At 33.2% G+C, this 20,100-nt stretch overlaps 1 protein-coding gene across 1 annotated transcript in view; it reads left to right on the top strand.

The window, feature by feature from the left end:
- LOC113394087 (uncharacterized protein) overlaps positions 1-20,100 on the top strand; it is a 183,072-nt gene that overhangs the window by 140,692 nt on the left and 22,280 nt on the right. Inside the window, exon 4 of the mRNA XM_026631286.2 lies at positions 9,070-9,193. Coding sequence (XP_026487071.2) covers positions 9,070-9,193 — 124 coding nt within the window. The remainder of the gene's footprint in view (positions 1-9,069; positions 9,194-20,100) is intronic.

The following is a 20,100-nucleotide window of genomic DNA, read 5'->3' as shown; positions in this document are numbered from 1 at the left end:
AGGTCTTTAGGCCTCTCGCAAGTTTTGTCTAAGTTCCCAGTTCTCCGTCTCTCACCTGGTCGAAACCCGCCACGTGTCACTCATAATCTACACGAATAGCATAAATGCGAAACTCTGTTTGTCTGTCTGTTGCTTTACACAGCCAAACTACTGAACGGAATTCGATAAGATTTGGTATGAAGGAAACCTGAATTCTATGGAAAGACATAGATTATTCGAAGACTGCAGAACAAAGCCGCGAGCGACAACTAAGTTTTAATATAAAAAATCTTATTAGAGGTTAAATTTGTTTGTTTATATGTAGGAGGTAATATCCGGAGCTAATTATATTATCCTAATATTCTTTCATAGGTAGAAAGCTACATTATTTCTAAAATATTTTCTAAGTATATTTCTCGGGAAAACGTCGAAGAAAACCGGAACAAACTTGTGTCTGAAATCGAGTCTTCGTTGAACAAAAAAAAAAAAAAATTCTTAAAAATCCACAACAGCGCGATTTTTAAGACATTTTCTGCCTCGCTCAACCATTCTGTGGAACCAGCTTTCGCCCGCGGTTTTTCCGAACCGATACGACTTGGGAACCTTCAAGAAAAGAGCGTACCCTTTCCTGAAAGGCCGGCAACGCACCTGCAAGCCCCCCGGTGTTGCAGATGTCCATGGGCGGTGGTAGTCACTTTCCATCAGGTGAGCCTCCTGCTCGTTTGGCACCTATGACATAAAAAAAAAAGTCCTATAAGGTGTAAATTATACTACTGTCATATATTTTCCTTATTAATACGTTGCACCCGTGCAAATCCGGGGCAGGTCGTTATTATTATGACATAAAACTTAAGTTACGATCCAAGCTTAAAAGCTTACCAACATACAATAATTAAATAAAATATCATACTGCAATAACAATGCAATCTATCTTTTTACTATCATAATAATATTATTTTTAAACGCTATTCTGTCGCATATATCGACGAAACATAAAAAATATATATTTATATTGTAGCTCGAACATACTAACAGGCCTATTCACTTAAAAAGTCTCCCACGTTAAATTGTTAAATATAGAGTAATAGTATTATTATTTCTATTTTTTTGCTGACCTTACTCTTAGTCATCTCACGCACACTAAGAGATCTTGTAAGCGGGAGCGTCACTCACTCACACTAATGCAAGCCGATGATAATTTAACGCGTAAGAGCGCGCCTTCGTGAATTAATAGAACTATACTCGAAACGTTTTACCTCAAACGCCTATTTGAATAAATGAAATAAATATATTATATATTTATTAAGTGTGATTACCGCCACCCTCATATATTCGCAAGGTAAAAACATTATTAATGCATCGCTAACGCTGGAAACTAAGATCTCGTTCATTATACATGTATGCATGTGTAACTGACTCACATTTCAAGCCGGAATATTGTTGTTTGGTGCGACGGGCTTTCACAAATCTCTATCAGAGTTAGAAACACACTGCTTATTAATGTTTCAGGTTCCCCTTAACTAAGAGTTTTGAATAAGTTAGTTTTGCTAGTTCTTAGTTCTGAAGTATTTATTCTTTGTACCTCAATAAACATGATGTGATAAGCAAATGTGTTCAACTAGCGAATACTAATCACGCATTTGAATGCTTCTTTAAAAAAAATTGTGAGCTATTATTCCAATTTAAACTAAAATAATCTCGTGCTCAAAAATACTTCAGCGCGTGGCTAAGCACGACAAAGAGTATGAAAGTACGAAAAACTTCTCTATGCAAAAAAAGTTAACGTTCATAGTGATTATTTAATAAATACTTTTCAAAAACAAATAGATAATATATCATATAATCATCTAAAGAGTTTGAATTGATTTGATTACTTATTATTTACTAAGACTTGACCGTACCCTTAATACAAAATTATGTTGATCAGTGGATAAGGGTAGTGGGTATAATCCGATCGGAAAGCGACGAGTCAACTTTTGTGGCAAGCAATTCCAATGAATCTGAATAAAATGACTTTTCGTGTTGTGACCCCATGAGCAAACGCTCGACAATCTGTATTGCCATTCCCCACTGGTCGAAATTGACTGGTCGAATGATTCATGTAAGGTTTCAAAGTAAGTACACCGCAAAAGTTTGTGTACGAAGGATGGCTTTGCGATATTGAAATATATGAGATCTTCGTTCTTTATAAATACGCTAACATTATGACGTCACAAATTTTCACAGTGCGTTTAGTAGTATTTTGCACATTTGAATGATTTTACTACATACTATGTAATTTGTCCTGCGTTCTAAATCATATTTCTGTCTAGTACGCTAAACTTAAACGGTTCTCAAGCAGACAATGTCAATATTTCCAATATTAAATGTCTCTTTTCTCTATTCGACTCTTACTATCCTTATTATTTAAAGAAATTCCTGTGTAACGTTCATGAACGTTGACTACGATTCACGTATGGGTGGGTATGTAGGCTTCAATCGATTCGCTTGCTACTTTCCGATCATATTCATCGCTCTGGTTTCTTTGTAATAATTTCACTGTTCGCGCTGTCAGACCGTGAAACCAGCTCAATATATCAGAAAGGCTTCGCCGAAGCTTAATTGAAAAAGTAAAATATTTCTTAAATTTTTACTTTCTGATCATACAAAATATTCATGTCATTATATAAATATATTTATATTGCGTTTATATTGTGTATCAATAACGTATGTGTAATTTAAACTAAACTAGTAGTAGTTGCACCAATCATATTTTCTTATAGAAATAAAACAAATATCAAATCTCGCCATCGCGATGTAGAAGTATCAAAGGTTTAATTATTACATACATTAGCATCCTGTAAATTTCCCTCTGCTGAGCTAAGGCCTCCTCTCCCTTTGAGGAGAAGGTTTGGAGCATATTCCACCACGCTGCTCCAATGTGGTGGAGTACACATCTGGCAGAATTTCGTTGAAATTAGACACATGCAGGTTCCTCACAATGTTTTCCTTTATCTCCGAGCACGAGATGAATTATAAAATTGAACCCGAAATCATCGGTTAAGATGCACGCTTTCTAACCACTAGGCCATCTCGGCTCGGTTTTAATTATAAGTGACATCAAATTGTTATACTATGCATCTAGTTGTTTAGGTTGACTGGTACAGAATACCATTTGTTTCATCAAATTCCTTTGCTTAAAAAAAAATTTTTAAATGAATATTTTTGACGTGCTACGTATAACAAAATAAGTTTATTGAAATATTCAATTAGATAATATTGATTAATGCTTCAGCTACTGGCTATATTATCAATGGCTTAAAGAGTAAATTAATTAAGAAAAAAAGTCCGTGAGATCTCTCTTTTGCTCTTAACATCGCCGTAATATTTGAATGGACTTGGCGGAAAAATCACTGGGGAGTGATTCTGACTTTTTCCATCTGTTAAAAGACTACTACGTTTGTTATTTTAATTTATATAAAAGTATCTTTAAATAATGAATAAGACAAAAGTTTTTGAAGCATTGCCTTTGTTGATAAATTAATATTACTGTATAAAATATTATGAAATATATTATAAATTATTATTATGAACAAATCGGTATTGATAAAAAAAATAAAATTTAATATCATACAAATTAACTACAACTATTATTTCCAAAGTACAAACATAGCTGACAATAAATGATTGAACGTCATCTATTGTATTGTACGAATGTGTATTGAAAATGAAATTACCATTAATGTACTTCATTTTTCTTATATTATATATTAAATAATGGTAAATATGCCTACTTGGCATTCAATTTCACATTCAATCCGCCGAATCAATTTGTTGAGAATCATCGTTCTATACTTACGATTCAATCGAGAGCTCACAGATTCGTTTCGTTTTGGTACCGACAGCAAAGTAAAAAGTCGAATTCGTCTTAATCATTGAATTAACAATAGGAAAAAAAGTATAAAAGATATTGACTGAAGAAGTGGCTCTTGTGAAGGAACGTAATTCTCATACGAATCTTATGTTCTATTGAGAACAATTTCTAAAGAATGGTTTCTAATGGTTTCCAGAGAGTACTTACTCTAGTAACTCCTTCACCAAGAAAAAGGATTTTTGATTTTGGTTCGTGAAAGCCTTTTCTCAAAAGAACTCTTAATTGCTACATTGAGTATTTTACTAGTTGAACTAACAAAGATTCGGACGAAAAGTCCTAAAATAAGCTGGGTTTTACATTTTCTTTTTAAAATTTGGGATGATGATATTTGTGCAGCATATAAAAAAAGTACTACTAAAACAAAATTGTCTAGTGAATGGCACTTATTAGGACTCATTACATTTTCAAAGTTACACAATATTTCACAATAAAAACTATGGAATAGTAACAATAAATATTTTCTTACAAAAAGACAGTTTCTTTTTTTTCATTAATATTTCACGGAAAATAAAAGAGAATATTTTATAATTATAAGATTTATAATATCCGTCGTCTCCACTCACCGTTGGTTAAATTTACATAGTCTGTCAGAGAAACAGGCCGTTCGCATAGATTTTAACGCGATTTCAGTATGGTACAAGTCATAAACTTCACAATTATAAATAAGCATTACAATTTATTCGCACGTAACATTGACGAAATAATCTGTGCCTTAAAAAAGCCTCATAAAAATAAAAGCCACAAAAAAAAAATATTAAAAATTATTATCCTTATTTTTTAGAAAATAAAAATTGAGGTGTCTTGGGAGACCCGGTTGGAGCGAAGTTAAAATAAATAAAAATAATAAAACGAATAAACAAAAAATAAGTAAATAACATTACATAAAACCGTACACGATAGAAAGAGAGATTTTCGTTCCAAAATTTTAAGAATTCCAATCACTATTTACCGAACCGATTTTAGCTTTGAACTCAAAACTACAGGATGACAGTGACCTTATGGAGGGGTACGCATTGACATCCCATCATTTTAAAAAACATTCGCTACAAGATTATAACGAAATATACGAAGTTACTAAAATATAGTACACAGGCAATTTTAAAATGCTTTGTATTATGTAAAAATTTAGCAAAGAAAAAACTATCTACAAATTTAAATAGAACCAAACGGGAAGCATACCTTTATACCTAACAAATAAAATAATTTTTAATGGGTTCATAAATGACAAATTTGAATTGATAACGTCCTTCTTTTTAAGCTGGTCAACAAATATGTTCTACTATTTAAAAAATTATAAAGTAAACTGAGGAAAATATCAGATATAAGGCCAGATGTTTCATTATAACTACAGACAAAAAACGCTGAAAATACTTTAATTCTATTTGAAATTTTTATATAGTTTTTAATTTTAAGAATAATTAATATATTCCTAGATACGAAAAGCCAAGAAAAATCGTAATGCATATCTACGTCCAATATAGTCCAATTTAGTCCAATAAAGTCCAATATAGTCCAATATAGTCCAATATAGTCCAATATAGTCCAATATAGTCGAATATAGTCGAATATAGTCGAATATAGTCCAATATAGTGCGTCGGACGGATTAGTAAACGATGGATTAGAAAAAACACAGTCACACTACTTTATTAAAAAGCACAAGAAAAATATTTCCGTGTCACAAGGTCACATAAGTGAACTACTTACTTTTGACTTGACACGTTAAAGGCCTGCCTACGTCCTGCTAGGTATTTGATGAATCGATTATTTTGCCGTTACAATAAGTTAGGCATTACAAAAATAACGTCCTTATTTAAACTGTAAAACTGTAAAAAATCTAAATTAAAACGTATATAATGAATAAAAATTCACATTTAGAACCACAAAACTATGAAAAATAGAATAGGCGTTGTTTTCTAAAATATATTTACCCAACTGTTGTATTTGAGACCGCTACAGCGCTGAAACAACAAATACGTAAGCAGCAGATGCAATACGAATCCGAATCACTTATACAGATCAGGGATCGCGCAGCGCTTAAATCATAAAGTGATGAGGTTTTTTAAGATTTGAAAAGCTAGAATATTAGAATACTTAGAATATTAACAGTCAGATTGGTTCTGTAATCCAGATTTGTTTATATATTGTATACAGGGTTATTGGTAATTCGCAATATTTCTGCTAGGGTGTGATAGGGGTGACTATTTCCGATAATTTTAACCCCCATGTGCATAAAGTGAACCATTTTTGAATTATTTTTTTTAGCTTTTTTTAAAGTAAGTCAAAAATGCAACTTCAAAAATTTATTTAAAAAAATTGTATTAATTTAAATGAATTTTTTTCTTCTGATTTATGAAAACGATTAAACACTTGTTATTTATCAATATTAAAACAATAATTTTATTGGTTCAAATTTAAAAATGCGAGAAGGAAAACGATAATATTTAATTTATTTTTACCACAAAAACGCCTTAAAAACAAAAAAAAAAATATTAAAACTTGTCTTGCAGATTACTTTAAAAACATGACCATTTTCTTAGCTCTCAAAAAATGTATAACAATTAGGAATTTATTTCAAAGCGACCGAAAAAAATGACCACAAAAGAACGCTGGTGGAAAATCGTTTTATATGCATATGGGGGTTAAAATTTTCGCAAATAGTCACAGTCAAAATAGGATTCTAGTCTACGTCTTCGGATGACGTATGGTATACGCTAAATGAGACGACGTTCCAAAAACAACACCGTATTTTCTAATAGCCATAAATAATTTAATCACAAATTATATTAAACACTAAGCCGTCCCCAGGCAGGTAATGTCGAGACCAACGTTGAGTAAGCAAGTGGAGGCCACCTGGTGTGTTTCGCTTCCGGCGATAAATTATACAGGAACCCTTACAATGTCCGTATTAATGACAATACGATAAGTATAGTAATATAAGTAAATAATCTGGTATCCTCAGCACTTTTTTTTATGATATCGGTAGGCAGACAACCTGATGGTAAGTGGTCACCTCCGCCCAAAGACAATGGCGTTGTAAGAAATATTAACCATTCCTTACATCACAAATGCGCCTCCAACCTTGGGAACTAAGATGTTACGTCCCTTGTGCCTGTAGTTACACTGGCTCACTCACCCTTCAAACCTTAACACAACCATACTGAGTACTGCTGTTTGGCGGTAGAATATCTGATGAGTGCGTGGTACCTACCCAGACGGGCTTGCACAAAGCCCTACCACCAAGTAAAACCATTCCTATAATTCAAATAAACTTCGAATCACTTAAACCTACTTAAAATCAGCAATGGCGCAGCGCTTAAATCGTAAGGTGCTGACAAATTTCTCTACATACGAAATGTTTAATTTGCGTATAATTTCTTTTTATCTAGAATATTATCTGTGTCTACTTTGTTCTGTAATCCGGATTTGTTAGTATAATATTTTAAGTAAATAATCCTTAGTGCTTTTAAATAAATAGGAATTTTGTTCTTTTAATTTCAATATACTTCACCTTTGCTGTCCGAATATATATGTTTGGTAATTATTTTGTGAATCAATTTATATGTTTCTGGAACTATCGAGTCATAGATAGACTTATGTACCTAATGTATGGAATACGGCCTCATTACACGACCCAATATATATATTTTTATGATGTATGTAGACCGACCAGCAAATGGACTACGTGATAGTAAGTGGACACCACACATAGACAATAGCGCTGTAAAAAATTTTAATCATTCAATAATTTCCAATGCGCCACCAACCTTGAATATAATTGATCTCGTGCTCGGCGGTGAAGGAAAACATCGCAAGGAAAGCTGCATGTGTCTAATTTCAATGAAATTCTGTCACATGTGTATTCTACCAACCATTGGAGCAGCGTGGTGGAATATGCTCCAAACCTTCTCCTAAAAGGGAGAGGAGGCCTTAGCCCAGCAGTGGGAAATTTACAGGCTGTTTATGTTATGTTATGTTATGTTATTGTTGGAAAAAAATATAATCCCCTTACTTCCTTTTTTGTCATTCTTCTTGGGGCTGAGGTATTTCAGAACCGGTGTTAAATTCCTGACAGTCAATAAATGAGTAAGGAATGTAAATAATTTGAATTCCTAAAAATATTTTCTTCGCTTTTGTAGAAGAAAATTTCATTATTGTTTGTCTAAAGCAAAAGGAGAATAAATACTGTCTGCAGGACTGTTGCAGTTTCTTGTTGACTGTCTCCGTTTGACTTCTTAAGTTCAACGCTATCCTTTTTTATGAGCTTCCTTTAACTTTTACTCCTAAAAAATAAAAGTAAAAACGGTTGAACATTTTACGTTACTTAGTGGTTGTATAAGCCTCTGGGAAGGGAACCACCTAATCATCATATATTCAGCCGTTAAGCAACAATACTAGGTATTTTTGTATTCCAATTTGAAGGGTGAGTGAGCCAGTGTAACTACAGGCACAAGGGACGTAACATCTCAGTTCCCAACATTGGTGACGCATTGTTTATGTAAGAAATGTTTTAAATTATACGGCGCCAATGCATTTGTTCAGTGGTGACCAATTACCATAAGGTGACCCAATTGGCCGACCACGTACCGATACCATGAAAAAGAACCCAGTTACGGCCAACCTCACCAACATTTCATTACACTGTTCCAACACGGTTTGGTATCCACCAATACATGTGGATCATGTACAAAGTACAGGTTTTCATACAAATTTTTCCTTACCGAACGCGAATTGAATTTTAAGCGTAAATTGGAAATTCCATGGAACAGAGAAAAGTGTTATTAAAACATTTGAGAATTTATTTTAAATGATTTTTTGAATCAACCAATTTTGTGAACCAACAACTCTATTTACCTAACATCAATTATTTGTAAAAGATACTCAAATATTTGCTCCAATCTAAACGTTTTCAATTAAACAGAGCTATTTGCTTCCATATTCGTGTATTTACAAATTATTATATAGAAATATTTTAAAAGAGACGAATTTAAATTTAAAAAAATTGTGGCGTCGCGGGACATCGAGCAGATGACAAACATTGAAATTGATTGTTATTTAAAAAGATTAGGGAAAACCGATAAAATAATGTATTCTGTTATTGTTGTATTCAGTACTAAATATAGCAATGGTATATAATTAGATATAAGAGACAATAATATTAAACAATATTCTTCAACAGAGGAACGAGCGGTATAGATATCGATCTGAGACGAGTGGACATCGATCAATGTCCTCTCAAGCCGGGATCGACGCAGCTGAACATATTCGCGGGAACTGACAAGTGTAAGAAGACAACTACGGAGGTGAGTCATCAATTATATACAAAAACTAGCATTAAAGCAATTATATATGAACATCTGTCATTTCCCTAATGCGTTGGTACCATCTGACGGGGTTTTTGGCACAATAGCATCGAGCCCGGTCATTGGTCGAGTTAAATAGCGCGTTTCCCGGGCTTCCTGTTGTACATTTCCGTCCCTTTTCACGAAAACCCTCTCATAGAATGTAGGAAAGTAAATGGGAAAAATGTTACACATCTATAATTAAAGAATCACAGCTTTACAACTTACATAAAATAGTTCCTTCTAAAATACACGTCACGTAGCACGCCATCCTGCAGTGAAACCTCGTAAGACAACATTTAACACTATCTATGGTTGTTGGGAACACCGTTATCGTCACACATTTTTATTTATTTATTTATTTATTTATTTATTTATTTATTGGAAAAGTTACATCATCAACTTATCACTAAGCACTTAAAATTAATATCTGACTTGGGTAACATGCAAAGTGATACGTCTTTAAAGGTGTAAACAACATTGACCTTCAAAAATATTTTTGATAGGAAACTATATAAGCCAAACTAACCTATATAAAATATAAAATTAAATTTTAAAAACTAAATAATAATTGACATTAAGATAACAAAGAAAAAATACCGTAGAATTTATTTAACGAGACATTTTGAAAATATATTAATGAAAAATAAAATGTTGAAGTTCAATCCATAAAAGTTAAAACTTTTATTAAATCCGTTTCGTTGCTTCAATTTGATTAAAATACTGTTTTCAGTTGATTAACTCGCGTTAACACGGCTTAATACGGGTCAAATGGGTACTCATAAGTTAACGAGTATACATCAAGGACCTTAAGTGACCTTGAAAGCACAAACTTATTTCTCGGTATTTTTATTATTTATTGAATATAAAATGTATTCAGAACGTTCTTGCCCAGATCTGTATTTACCCCCGTTACAATAATATAAATAGATAAAAACAACAGTCAATAACGAGCTTAAAAAAATTATCTCAAAAACTCCGTATCAAATACCATGTGCAGGAAAATTAATTTCGAACATAGATGCCGCAAATTCCGAGCGCCGGGTGACGCCATTTAGCCAGATTTAGGCCAGAGTCTAGAACTTAACAGTTACACTTCTGTGCCTCGGAAAGCACATAAAGCTCTGTGCAAAAACTTTTTCAGGTCATGGCATGAGTGTATGTAATTGTTAGAAATTACTCAATTTATCAATATATCAACAATCTTGAGATATAATTTTTTAAGTATGTTATGCCGTTTTATATGACAATAGATGTATATTAAAATATTGCATATACGCATATTAGTTTTATTATATATAAAAGGTGGATATTATATGTAGCAATTTATTTCCATTTCAATGGCGTACATTAGAATCCTGCAATCTCGAAAACTTTTATTGATGGCTGTTTTTCAAAAAGTTGTGTAAAGGCTTTTACGCTTCGTCGACTTAAGAACTTTTTACTTTTCACTCAGTGGAATCCTTTAGAAAGATTGAGAAGGGTCGTTTTCGATATGATGCTCAGCGGAGCAATCAGGGTACGAAGCATCGATCTCGTCAACTGCACTTATTTCTCTCTAATTCGTACAGTTTAAGACCATTCCTTTTGCCATTCACATCAGGGTCATCAGCAGAATAAGTGAGGCTAGAACATTTTTCTACAAAACTTGCTTGTTGTTTATGTTATTGTTTGAGTTATTCTATAACTAAAATTATGACAGCTAGACTCAGCGTAAGCCACTTGGGATAAAAGAACGTTTGAAAAATCAATGTACTATAAATTGGAATAATTTATCTTATTTAAAATTAATACGTAGGCGCCATTGACGATTCGCCAGGCCGGTGTAAACTAAGTTTGTATGAAAGAGAGTACATCGCCAAATTTCCAGTTGCACGAAGATAATGCTAATATTTAAGGGAGCAGGAATCTGGACACACTCAACCAGGAAACTGCAGCCATCCACGATTTAATATTTCAGCTTCAATTTCTAATCCATGTGGTACGTAAAAAAAAACATAAAATATATACAGGTTCAATAATAATGAAACTAACCAAAAGATTTAGACCTTTACCGAGATGTGAAAGCATGATTTTACCTTCTTGAGGTTTAAGTAAGTCCTGCTTACTATCAATGACGATTTCAACTCCGGAGAACCATTCCAATGGGTCAAGAATCTCTGTAAACCACAAAATAAACATGACTACGACTTTCTAAATTTAAAATAAAGAATTTAAGAAAATACAAGAATTAAAGACTTATTATTTTTGACCGTTAAAAAATAGGAACATGTTGTAAAAAGTTTTAACTTCTAAACTCCATTATTGTTATAATCTGAAAAGATATACATGCTATTAAAGCACTGAAATAAAACACAATAAATAGGACTCACCGACATATTCAGTATATCGAATTTGAATTTGAAAAAAATCTGCTGAAATTTCGAACAAAATAAGTATGAATGTCAAAATTCTCTTTTTTTTATGGTATCGGTAGGCGGACGAGCAAATGGGCCACCTGATAGTAAGTGGTAACTATTTATAATTGATAACATACTGTTTATCTCTCGTTACAATTGTGAGTGTACAATTAGTATAAGAGCAAATAATCGCTCCACTCGTAGCCAATTATCTAATTGCTCACTGGTAGAATTCTTGTGCTTCTTTTAAACTTATATTACGTCACTGCATCTATTGATCAATATTGCCAATTAGAATCAGGCTTAGAGTTACATTGCACTGAAATTCGATGATTATTATTTATAAGTTTGTAGTGCTGTTTTTAGAAAATGCTCCATGTATAATATTTGTGTTCGATGATTTTGATAGCGTTAAATCGCCTATACTATAAATAATTATTTATAAACCCCTCAAAATATAACTTTACACTATCCTAAAGTACTCAGCCGAAATAAATCGATTTCTCTTGTTTCTTTTTCATTGTATTTAAAATTCAATTTCAATCTTAATTAAAAAGTAAAAGCTTACCTATTGAACTATACAGGTATAACAATGACAAACGCGTACAAAATTTTAAATCAGAAGTTTCATGAAGTTTTATTTGTAAAGCAACAGAGTACCGCGTGAGAGCACGGCGGCCGTGTATTCATCGGAGTCGGTGCATGCGCTGGGTTCAAAATGAAACTATTATTATGCAAATGAATTTCGAGCATATGACCTTTTTTAAAACATAAGCTTTGTAATCTCGTTGTGAATGGCATTTCTGTTACGGTATTTATACAGCTCTTGCTGCTGTAGTTAGCTTAAAACTTGTAAACCAGGAATTTTATCAACATATTTAACTGTTGAACTCAGGTACTTAGGAAATAACCAAATAATTTTTTTGAAAAATTACCTATTTATTCCAGGAAACTATACTAAGATTTGCATTTTTATTTCAAATCAGGTTGAATCAGTTCAAGAGTGTTCTAAGCTTTGAAACTATGTAATTTTTCTGACGTAACATTATTCAGACCGTGATTAACAATGACATTAACGAGATATTGATTTTCGTGGAGGTTAACAATGACATTATTATTAAGAAACTAAATAGAAAAACCTAAGAAAAAAATCACAAGAGAAGCAACAAAAGCGAATACAAAATCAAAAGCGAATGCGAATCAAGGCGAAAATAAATTGGACCCGTGTGAAGTCGGAACAGGTCGCTTGCACAAATATATATAAATAATAAAATTAAAAAAGCGGCCATGTGCGAGTCGGACTCGCCCATGAAGGGTTCCGTAGCAGCAAGTAACAAGATCTATGTTTATAAATTTTTTTTTTTGATTGAATGAGTGTAAATTGCGGTTTACGATTTATGATGTATTAAAAAAAAAACTACTAACTAGATCTCGTTCAAATCAATTTTCGGTGGAAGTTTCCAAAGTGGTAAAATGTGTGGCCCCACACATTTTACCACTTTGGAAGTATCTCTCGCGCAAACTATTCAGTTTAGAAAAAAATTATAAGAAGAAACAAGAACAAGAAACCTCAATATCATTTTTGAAGACCTATCTATAGACACTCCACAGGTAAGAGTTTGATGAAAAAAAAATTTTCAGTTTCAGTTCTAAGTATTTATTGTTTTTTTTTTCATTTTTGTGTGAAAATCTTAATGCGGTTCACAGAAAAAATCTATTTAACAAGTTTCAACAGTATAGTTCTTATAGTGTCGGAAAAAAGTGGCTGTGACATACGTACGGGCAGACAGACAGACAGACATGACGAATCTATAAGGGCTCCGTTTTTTGCCTTTTGGCTACGGAACCCAGGGCATATTGTATTAATTGTTCATATTATTATTATAATAGTTGACTATGTTTCCCTTGATATTGTATTGAAAGAAAGGGTAGCTACAATTTTTCTTGACGTTCTTCTCAATTATCTACATTTCAAATCGATTTGAAACCGGTTGCTGACATTTATTTAAATCCAGTAACACGACAAGTCGAAGATACTTCTAAGAGCCTACTTGAATAGATAATACTTTGATTTAAAGCCAAATGGAATACATTTTTATGAAATTGTCAATTCAGCCAGTTTTATTGCAGACATGAGAGACGTAACTTCTTAGATTTTACGTAGTGGTAGGGCTTTGTGCTAGCCCGTCTGTGTAGGTACACCTACCACTGAACAGCAATATTTAGTCTTGTTGTGTTTCGGTTTGAAGGGTGAGTGAACCAGTACAGTGAACAACTACAGGCACAAGCGAATAACTTAGGAACGATTAAAATTTCTAACACCATCTATGGGCGTTGGTGACCACTTACCATCAGGTAGCCTATTTACCAGTTCTTCTAACTGTAAAAAATCATAAATACCATGGCTGGCGAAGCTTTAACCGTATACATAATACAAGGTGATATTTTTGCTACATCTATTTAGCAACAACGACGAAAACAAGTCATATATAATAATATTCTTAAAGAAAAAAGCGATCGTTTACTGTGCGCATAGCTTTAAATAAATCTGGTGCTGAATTTTATTCAAAGGAAAATCACTCCAATATAACAGATGTTAACCGAGATGGATCTTACTTACTTTAAGAGGCCAATCAATAGAAACTGTTTTAGGTACTTTGAAAATAAAGGACCATTTTATTGAGTGCTCAGAGACTTTTGCTCATTCCGTAATTTAGATTAAGTGGTGCTTATAATGAGCATTCTTTTACTGTATTTGTTTTAAAGACAACTTATGATAATATTAGACTCCTGTTTTTTTGTTCGTCAGGGATGACGAAAGATTCGATTCAAATTACAAATGAACTCATATGTGATTAATTTTTAAGTATAATCTCCTTCGTGGCGGTAAACGAAAACATAATTAATAAACCTAAATGAGTCGGATGAAATATTGCCACATGTGTATCAAGCTCCATTGGAATTGCATGGTGGAATAAACAACCTTCTCTTTGATGGATAAGAAAAGCTTCGAATGTAATAATTAAGCAAATAAGGCAACTGGTGAGAGGTCATCACCGCCCAAAGACATTGGCGCTGTAAGAAATATTAACCATTCCCTAAAGGCCAGCAACGCACCTGTAGGCCCCTCAGTGTTATCCAAATATCCAGGGCAGTGATTGTCACTTTCCATCAAGTGAGCCACCAGCTCGGCAAAAATAAAACTTCGCCAAAGTGCTACAAATCTTGGGAACTAAGATATCCCTGTGCCAATAGTTACACTAACTCGATAAACTTTCAAACTGGAACAAATCCGCTAGAATACCTAATGAGTAGGTCTTACCAACCTGCGCACAAATTTCTACCACCTCTGGTTATTATTTTTGTACTTTTGGTATAATAAATACTAATCACAGATCGGTAATTAGACGGTATTAACCAGCATTGTGCAATCGCATATCGCGTAATATTATACTCGATTTTTGGTCGCGATCATATCCATTTTTCATCTCACTCGACGTTTCAACACAATGGCACCCGTCATGGTAACGAGCTGACTGAAATAAAATATGAATACGCATCAATCCGTGCATATATAATGGTTTTTTTTATAACGCGAAAATTTGAAATGTCAAAATCACATGTCAAATAATTCTAATCCATAAACACACCTGGCGAATTTACCACGCATCTCGCTCGTGAAATATTGTCAAGCAACTGACATTGATACGATATTCTGAAATGTGTATCTTTATAATTATTTTAGTCAATGTCGCTGGTAACGTTCTAACGTTTAACAATTGTGGTGTGTTTCTACTTCTTACGAACTAAATTTACAGTTCACGTTTTTTTTCCGTATTTATCAGCAGTGCAACTGAATATCTATATATTTTGTTTTTTTTTTAAGTATTTTAAGGTACTATTTATTTATTAGAAAGCAATGAGTAGCTTTACATTGTATTTTTTACTAGCGACCCCCCCCCCGGCTTCGCCCGGGTGCAATGCTGATACTAAATATACTACAGAATGTCATTATATATACAAAGTTCATAGCTTTTTGTCATTAGACAATACAAGCCGCTATGTCTCTGCATTTTAAATCTATAATATCTTCGAAAATATTATACTAAATTATATTATGCTATGTAATTATATGCAAGCTTAAATCTTTCAACATATTATAGTGTAACATATACTTATATTATAAATGTGAAAGTAACTCTGTCTGTATGTCTGTTATTCTTTTACAGTAATTTCACTGAACTGAAATTGATGATATTTGTTGTGACAAAAAGAGACGGACCCAATAACTACCGTTATATCAGTAATAAGTTTGGAATACACTTAATAATCATTTATAAAAAATATCTGAAAATTCGTACAAAATTCAAACTAACAATTGTTCATAATTTCAGCATGAAATGGGCCTTCACTAGGCCCACATTAAGACCCCACATAACCATTCGTTTGTCAAGATTAAATAGCTTAGTATTACTCCCCGTTAGGCTATTAGAATTTGGTAACAAGATTTCCTCTTTGCGGCAAACATGAAATATTCTCATATTTCACAAATACCATTACTACCGAAAATAGTATTTGCGTATAAAATGATTTGATCGAGAATATTATGAGAAATATAACATTAAAAAATTGTCTATCTGAATCTACTCGAAGTATATTTTTAGATAAATATGGAATTGAGATAAGAAATACAATTATGACGAAAGGAAATTAAATGAATTGTCAGCTGAGTGTTATCTGGTGCAATCCTTAAGCTGCGATTGTTATTAGAAATAAAATTCTAACTTTTAACTTAGAATAAAATATATAATCAATCAATTTTCAAGTTAAGTATTAAGATCTATAATATTTTTAAAAACTCAATTAAACGACAACACAGTTTATTTCGTGATCTGTATAATTTTTTCGGTCATATTAATTCTAATATTAATTACTTTTAAATATACCCCGATAGAAATTGCGAAATCATAATCAATAATCAAAAGTTTAAATTGTTAAAAGTTATAATATTTCAGACCGCTATAACATGGCGCCCTATTTGGAAGTAATTTCATTGATTGTTAACATAGGATAATATATATATATATACCCAAAATTAATAAAGCTCTCAAGGTTCAATTTGCCATAGCAACAACATTGAATAAAATAATTGACATTACATTTTGATTCTTCTATCGTTGATCTAGATTCTAGAAACAGTGAATGCTCACTGAAATTGGTTTTGGGTGGTTCGTGACTCACCAGCCTTAGTCATGTGAACGAATGTCGTCTATAACATTGAATGGAAAATGCTTAAGATTTATTTTATGGCATGCCATGAGCAGTGTCTGTGGTTTACTGAATAAGTATAATGATAAAATATTTTAATCATCCCTAACTGATCATTGTTTAACTTATATTCAATATTTCATTTGATTTTCCCTGAAAATATATAGCGTATGAACGTATCATTAATAGTTTTGTTATGTATCCGGCGATTTCCAAGTAAGGTTTACCCAGACTAACGAGTAAATTATTTGTTTTAATATAGTTTTAGTTATTTCAATTGTGATTTATGACAAATATATATAAGTTTAAACAAATATATCAGAAGTCAAAATTAAATAAAAATGATCACCATTATTCAAATTCATGTTGTTAATTTTAAAAAATAGTGTTATTACATTGTCGTTAAACTTGAATAATAAATTGGACGAAATTCGACAATGACGACGCTGAATATCCACATAAAGAATGTTTAAGTATCTTGTAAATAAATAAGTCAACATTTAAAGCAAACACGATATTAAGATTCAAAAGAGCCTGTAAAAGCCCATCTGAATAAATCATTTCTTGGCTTGAACGTCTAAAATATTTTTTACCATTCAGGCGACGTTCGGCGATATTACACTACTGTATACTTAATTTAAGCCTAATACTTCCACGGGAATACACCATAAATTCGACTTTAATATTTATGTCCAAATTTGAATTGTCGAAGCTTGAATATAGGCAGAACACTTATTCCCAACGCAAATGTGTATTCATTCTGAATTTACGCAATATTTGCAAGCAAATATCGACGTAGTATTATTTGGTTTGGGAAGCATTGATTGGGAAATATTTCAGTCATGTATTATTAGATGCTATGTTTGTATTGTATTTATATGCTATTCTATAGTAAAACATTAATTTCATATCATTCATCACCATGAAAACCCACCGAGAAACTATTGTATTATAATAATGTCTTGTCGCCTGGTGGTGCGTATGGTTTCGAACCTTTAAAATTCTCTCTCTATTTAAGATTCAAGATGCTATTACCATAATGTATTTATAAATTATTTTCTTACATAAAAACCTTATTACAAATTTGAATGTACGCCATTACGTAAAAGCCTACCATATACAAGGGATATAAAATTACTTCGCGGTTGTATATCGTGAAAAAATCGTATATTAAATTTAAAATAAAAAAGAAAGTAGCACTTATTTTTATCATGAAGACTGTTGTATCTGTGTTATTTGGTTTATTGCAAGAGTTAGTGGTCTGGAGGTCAAGACAAGGGCGTTTCTCGCATCAAAAGATCTGATCTACACAATACGGTAGGCACTGTTTTGTAAAACGCCAGAACTGACATAAGTATGCAAATCGACGGACGGCCCTTAAACGAGATCGTTGGCTTTTTAGACACAGTAATAGTTTTGGTGAAAATGCTCAGCATATTTCACAAAGCTGGATTAGAGCCGAATTGTAGAATAATTTTGAAGGCGAAAAAAACTTTACTAATGAAATTTATGTTACATAAATTAACAGTTATTTAAAAGAAAACTTCGTTAACAACCGATTTCATTTATATTCGCCGTTTAAAATAACAGTTACATCATCTAAAACTTAATTTGGGATCCCTAAGGATTTTTTCTAATCGATACGTAAAACTCGTAAACTCGTATCCAGATCAAAAGCACTAATACATAAAATAAACATAATCAGCCTGTAAATTTCCCACTGCTGGGCTAAGGCCTCCTCTCCCGTTGAGGAGAAGGTATGGAGCATATTCCACCACGCTGCTCCAATGCGGGTTGGTGGAATACACATGTGGCAGAATTTCGTTGAAATTAGACACATGCAGGTTTCCTCACGATGTTTTCCTTCACCACCGAGCACGAGATGAATTATAAACACAAATTAAGCACATGAAAATTCAGTGGTGCCTGCCTGGGTTTGAACCCGAAATCATCGGTTAAGATGCACGCGTTCTAACCACTGGGCCATCTCGGCTCTAATAATATTCATAATTTAAATGATTTATTGACCCAATTTCATTTGATCATAAATCTATAACAAATACAAATAATAAATTTGTTAGTATACTATCATTTACGTACGTTAAAGGCACACATATATTTTATGTGAACTTTCAACGCGGCTATAAATTCCCGTTTCTGCAGCAACAAAATCTTTTACTCTCATTGCTCGAATGATGGCACGTCCGTTTTATAAATGGCCTTTCGGCCGCATCCGTTTATTTTATAACAGTGTCTCTCTATTTTTCGTCAGTACCGTCATAAAAATCAGGCCATCAATCCCTGTTCAAATTCCAATACAGAGATGTATAATGTTCACTTTACGCATTTTTTAAAACTATATCTCTTCTTAATTTAATTGTATAACATGTAACTAAACACTAATTCTAAGTTATGTTATTGTTTTTAATCCGATAATTATAGCGATTTGAACAATGTTCAATGTGCTATTATGATGTACTGGTTCTCGCTGTGATAAAGTTTTTTTTTTTATGTTAGAGGTGGCAAACGAGCAGGAGGCTCACCTGATGGAAAGTGACTACCACCGCTCATGGACATCTGCAACACCGGGGGGCTCGCAGGTGCGTCGCCGGCCTTTCAGGAAGGAGTACGCTCTTTTCTTGAAGGGTCCCAAGTCGTATCGGTTTGGAAAAACCGCCGGCGAAAGCTGGTTCCACAGAGTGGTTGTGCTAGGCAGAAAATGTCTTAAAAATCGCGCTGTTGTAGATTTTCGGATATCTAGGTGGTGCGGGTGATATTTGGAATTTTGACGAGATGTCCGAAGGTGAAATTCAGCAGCCGGGATTAATCCGAACAATTCCTCGGAACATTCCCCGTGATAAATTCTGTAGAAGATGCAGAGCGATCCAACATCTCTACGCAAAGCCAAAGGATCAAGCAGATCGGAGAGGGCTTGATCGTCGATAATTCGAGCCGCTCTACGTTGGATATGGTCAAATGGAAGGAGCTGGTACTGGGGAGCACCCGCCCAGAGGTGAGAGCAGTATTCCATGTGAGGCCGAATTTGCGCCTTGTATAGTCTTAGACGATGGGCCGACGTGAAATACTGTCTTGCCTTGCTGAGCACACCGAGCTTTTTTGATGCCAATTTGGCTTTGCCTTCCAATTGACCGCGGAACTGAACCAGGCTCGAAATATCGACGCCAAGTATTCCGATACTAG

Source organism: Vanessa tameamea, chromosome 2 (assembly GCF_037043105.1).
Source record: "Vanessa tameamea isolate UH-Manoa-2023 chromosome 2, ilVanTame1 primary haplotype, whole genome shotgun sequence".
Classification (NCBI taxonomy): Eukaryota; Metazoa; Arthropoda; class Insecta; order Lepidoptera; family Nymphalidae; genus Vanessa; species Vanessa tameamea.
This window is presented reverse-complemented; position numbering and strand designations above follow the sequence as displayed.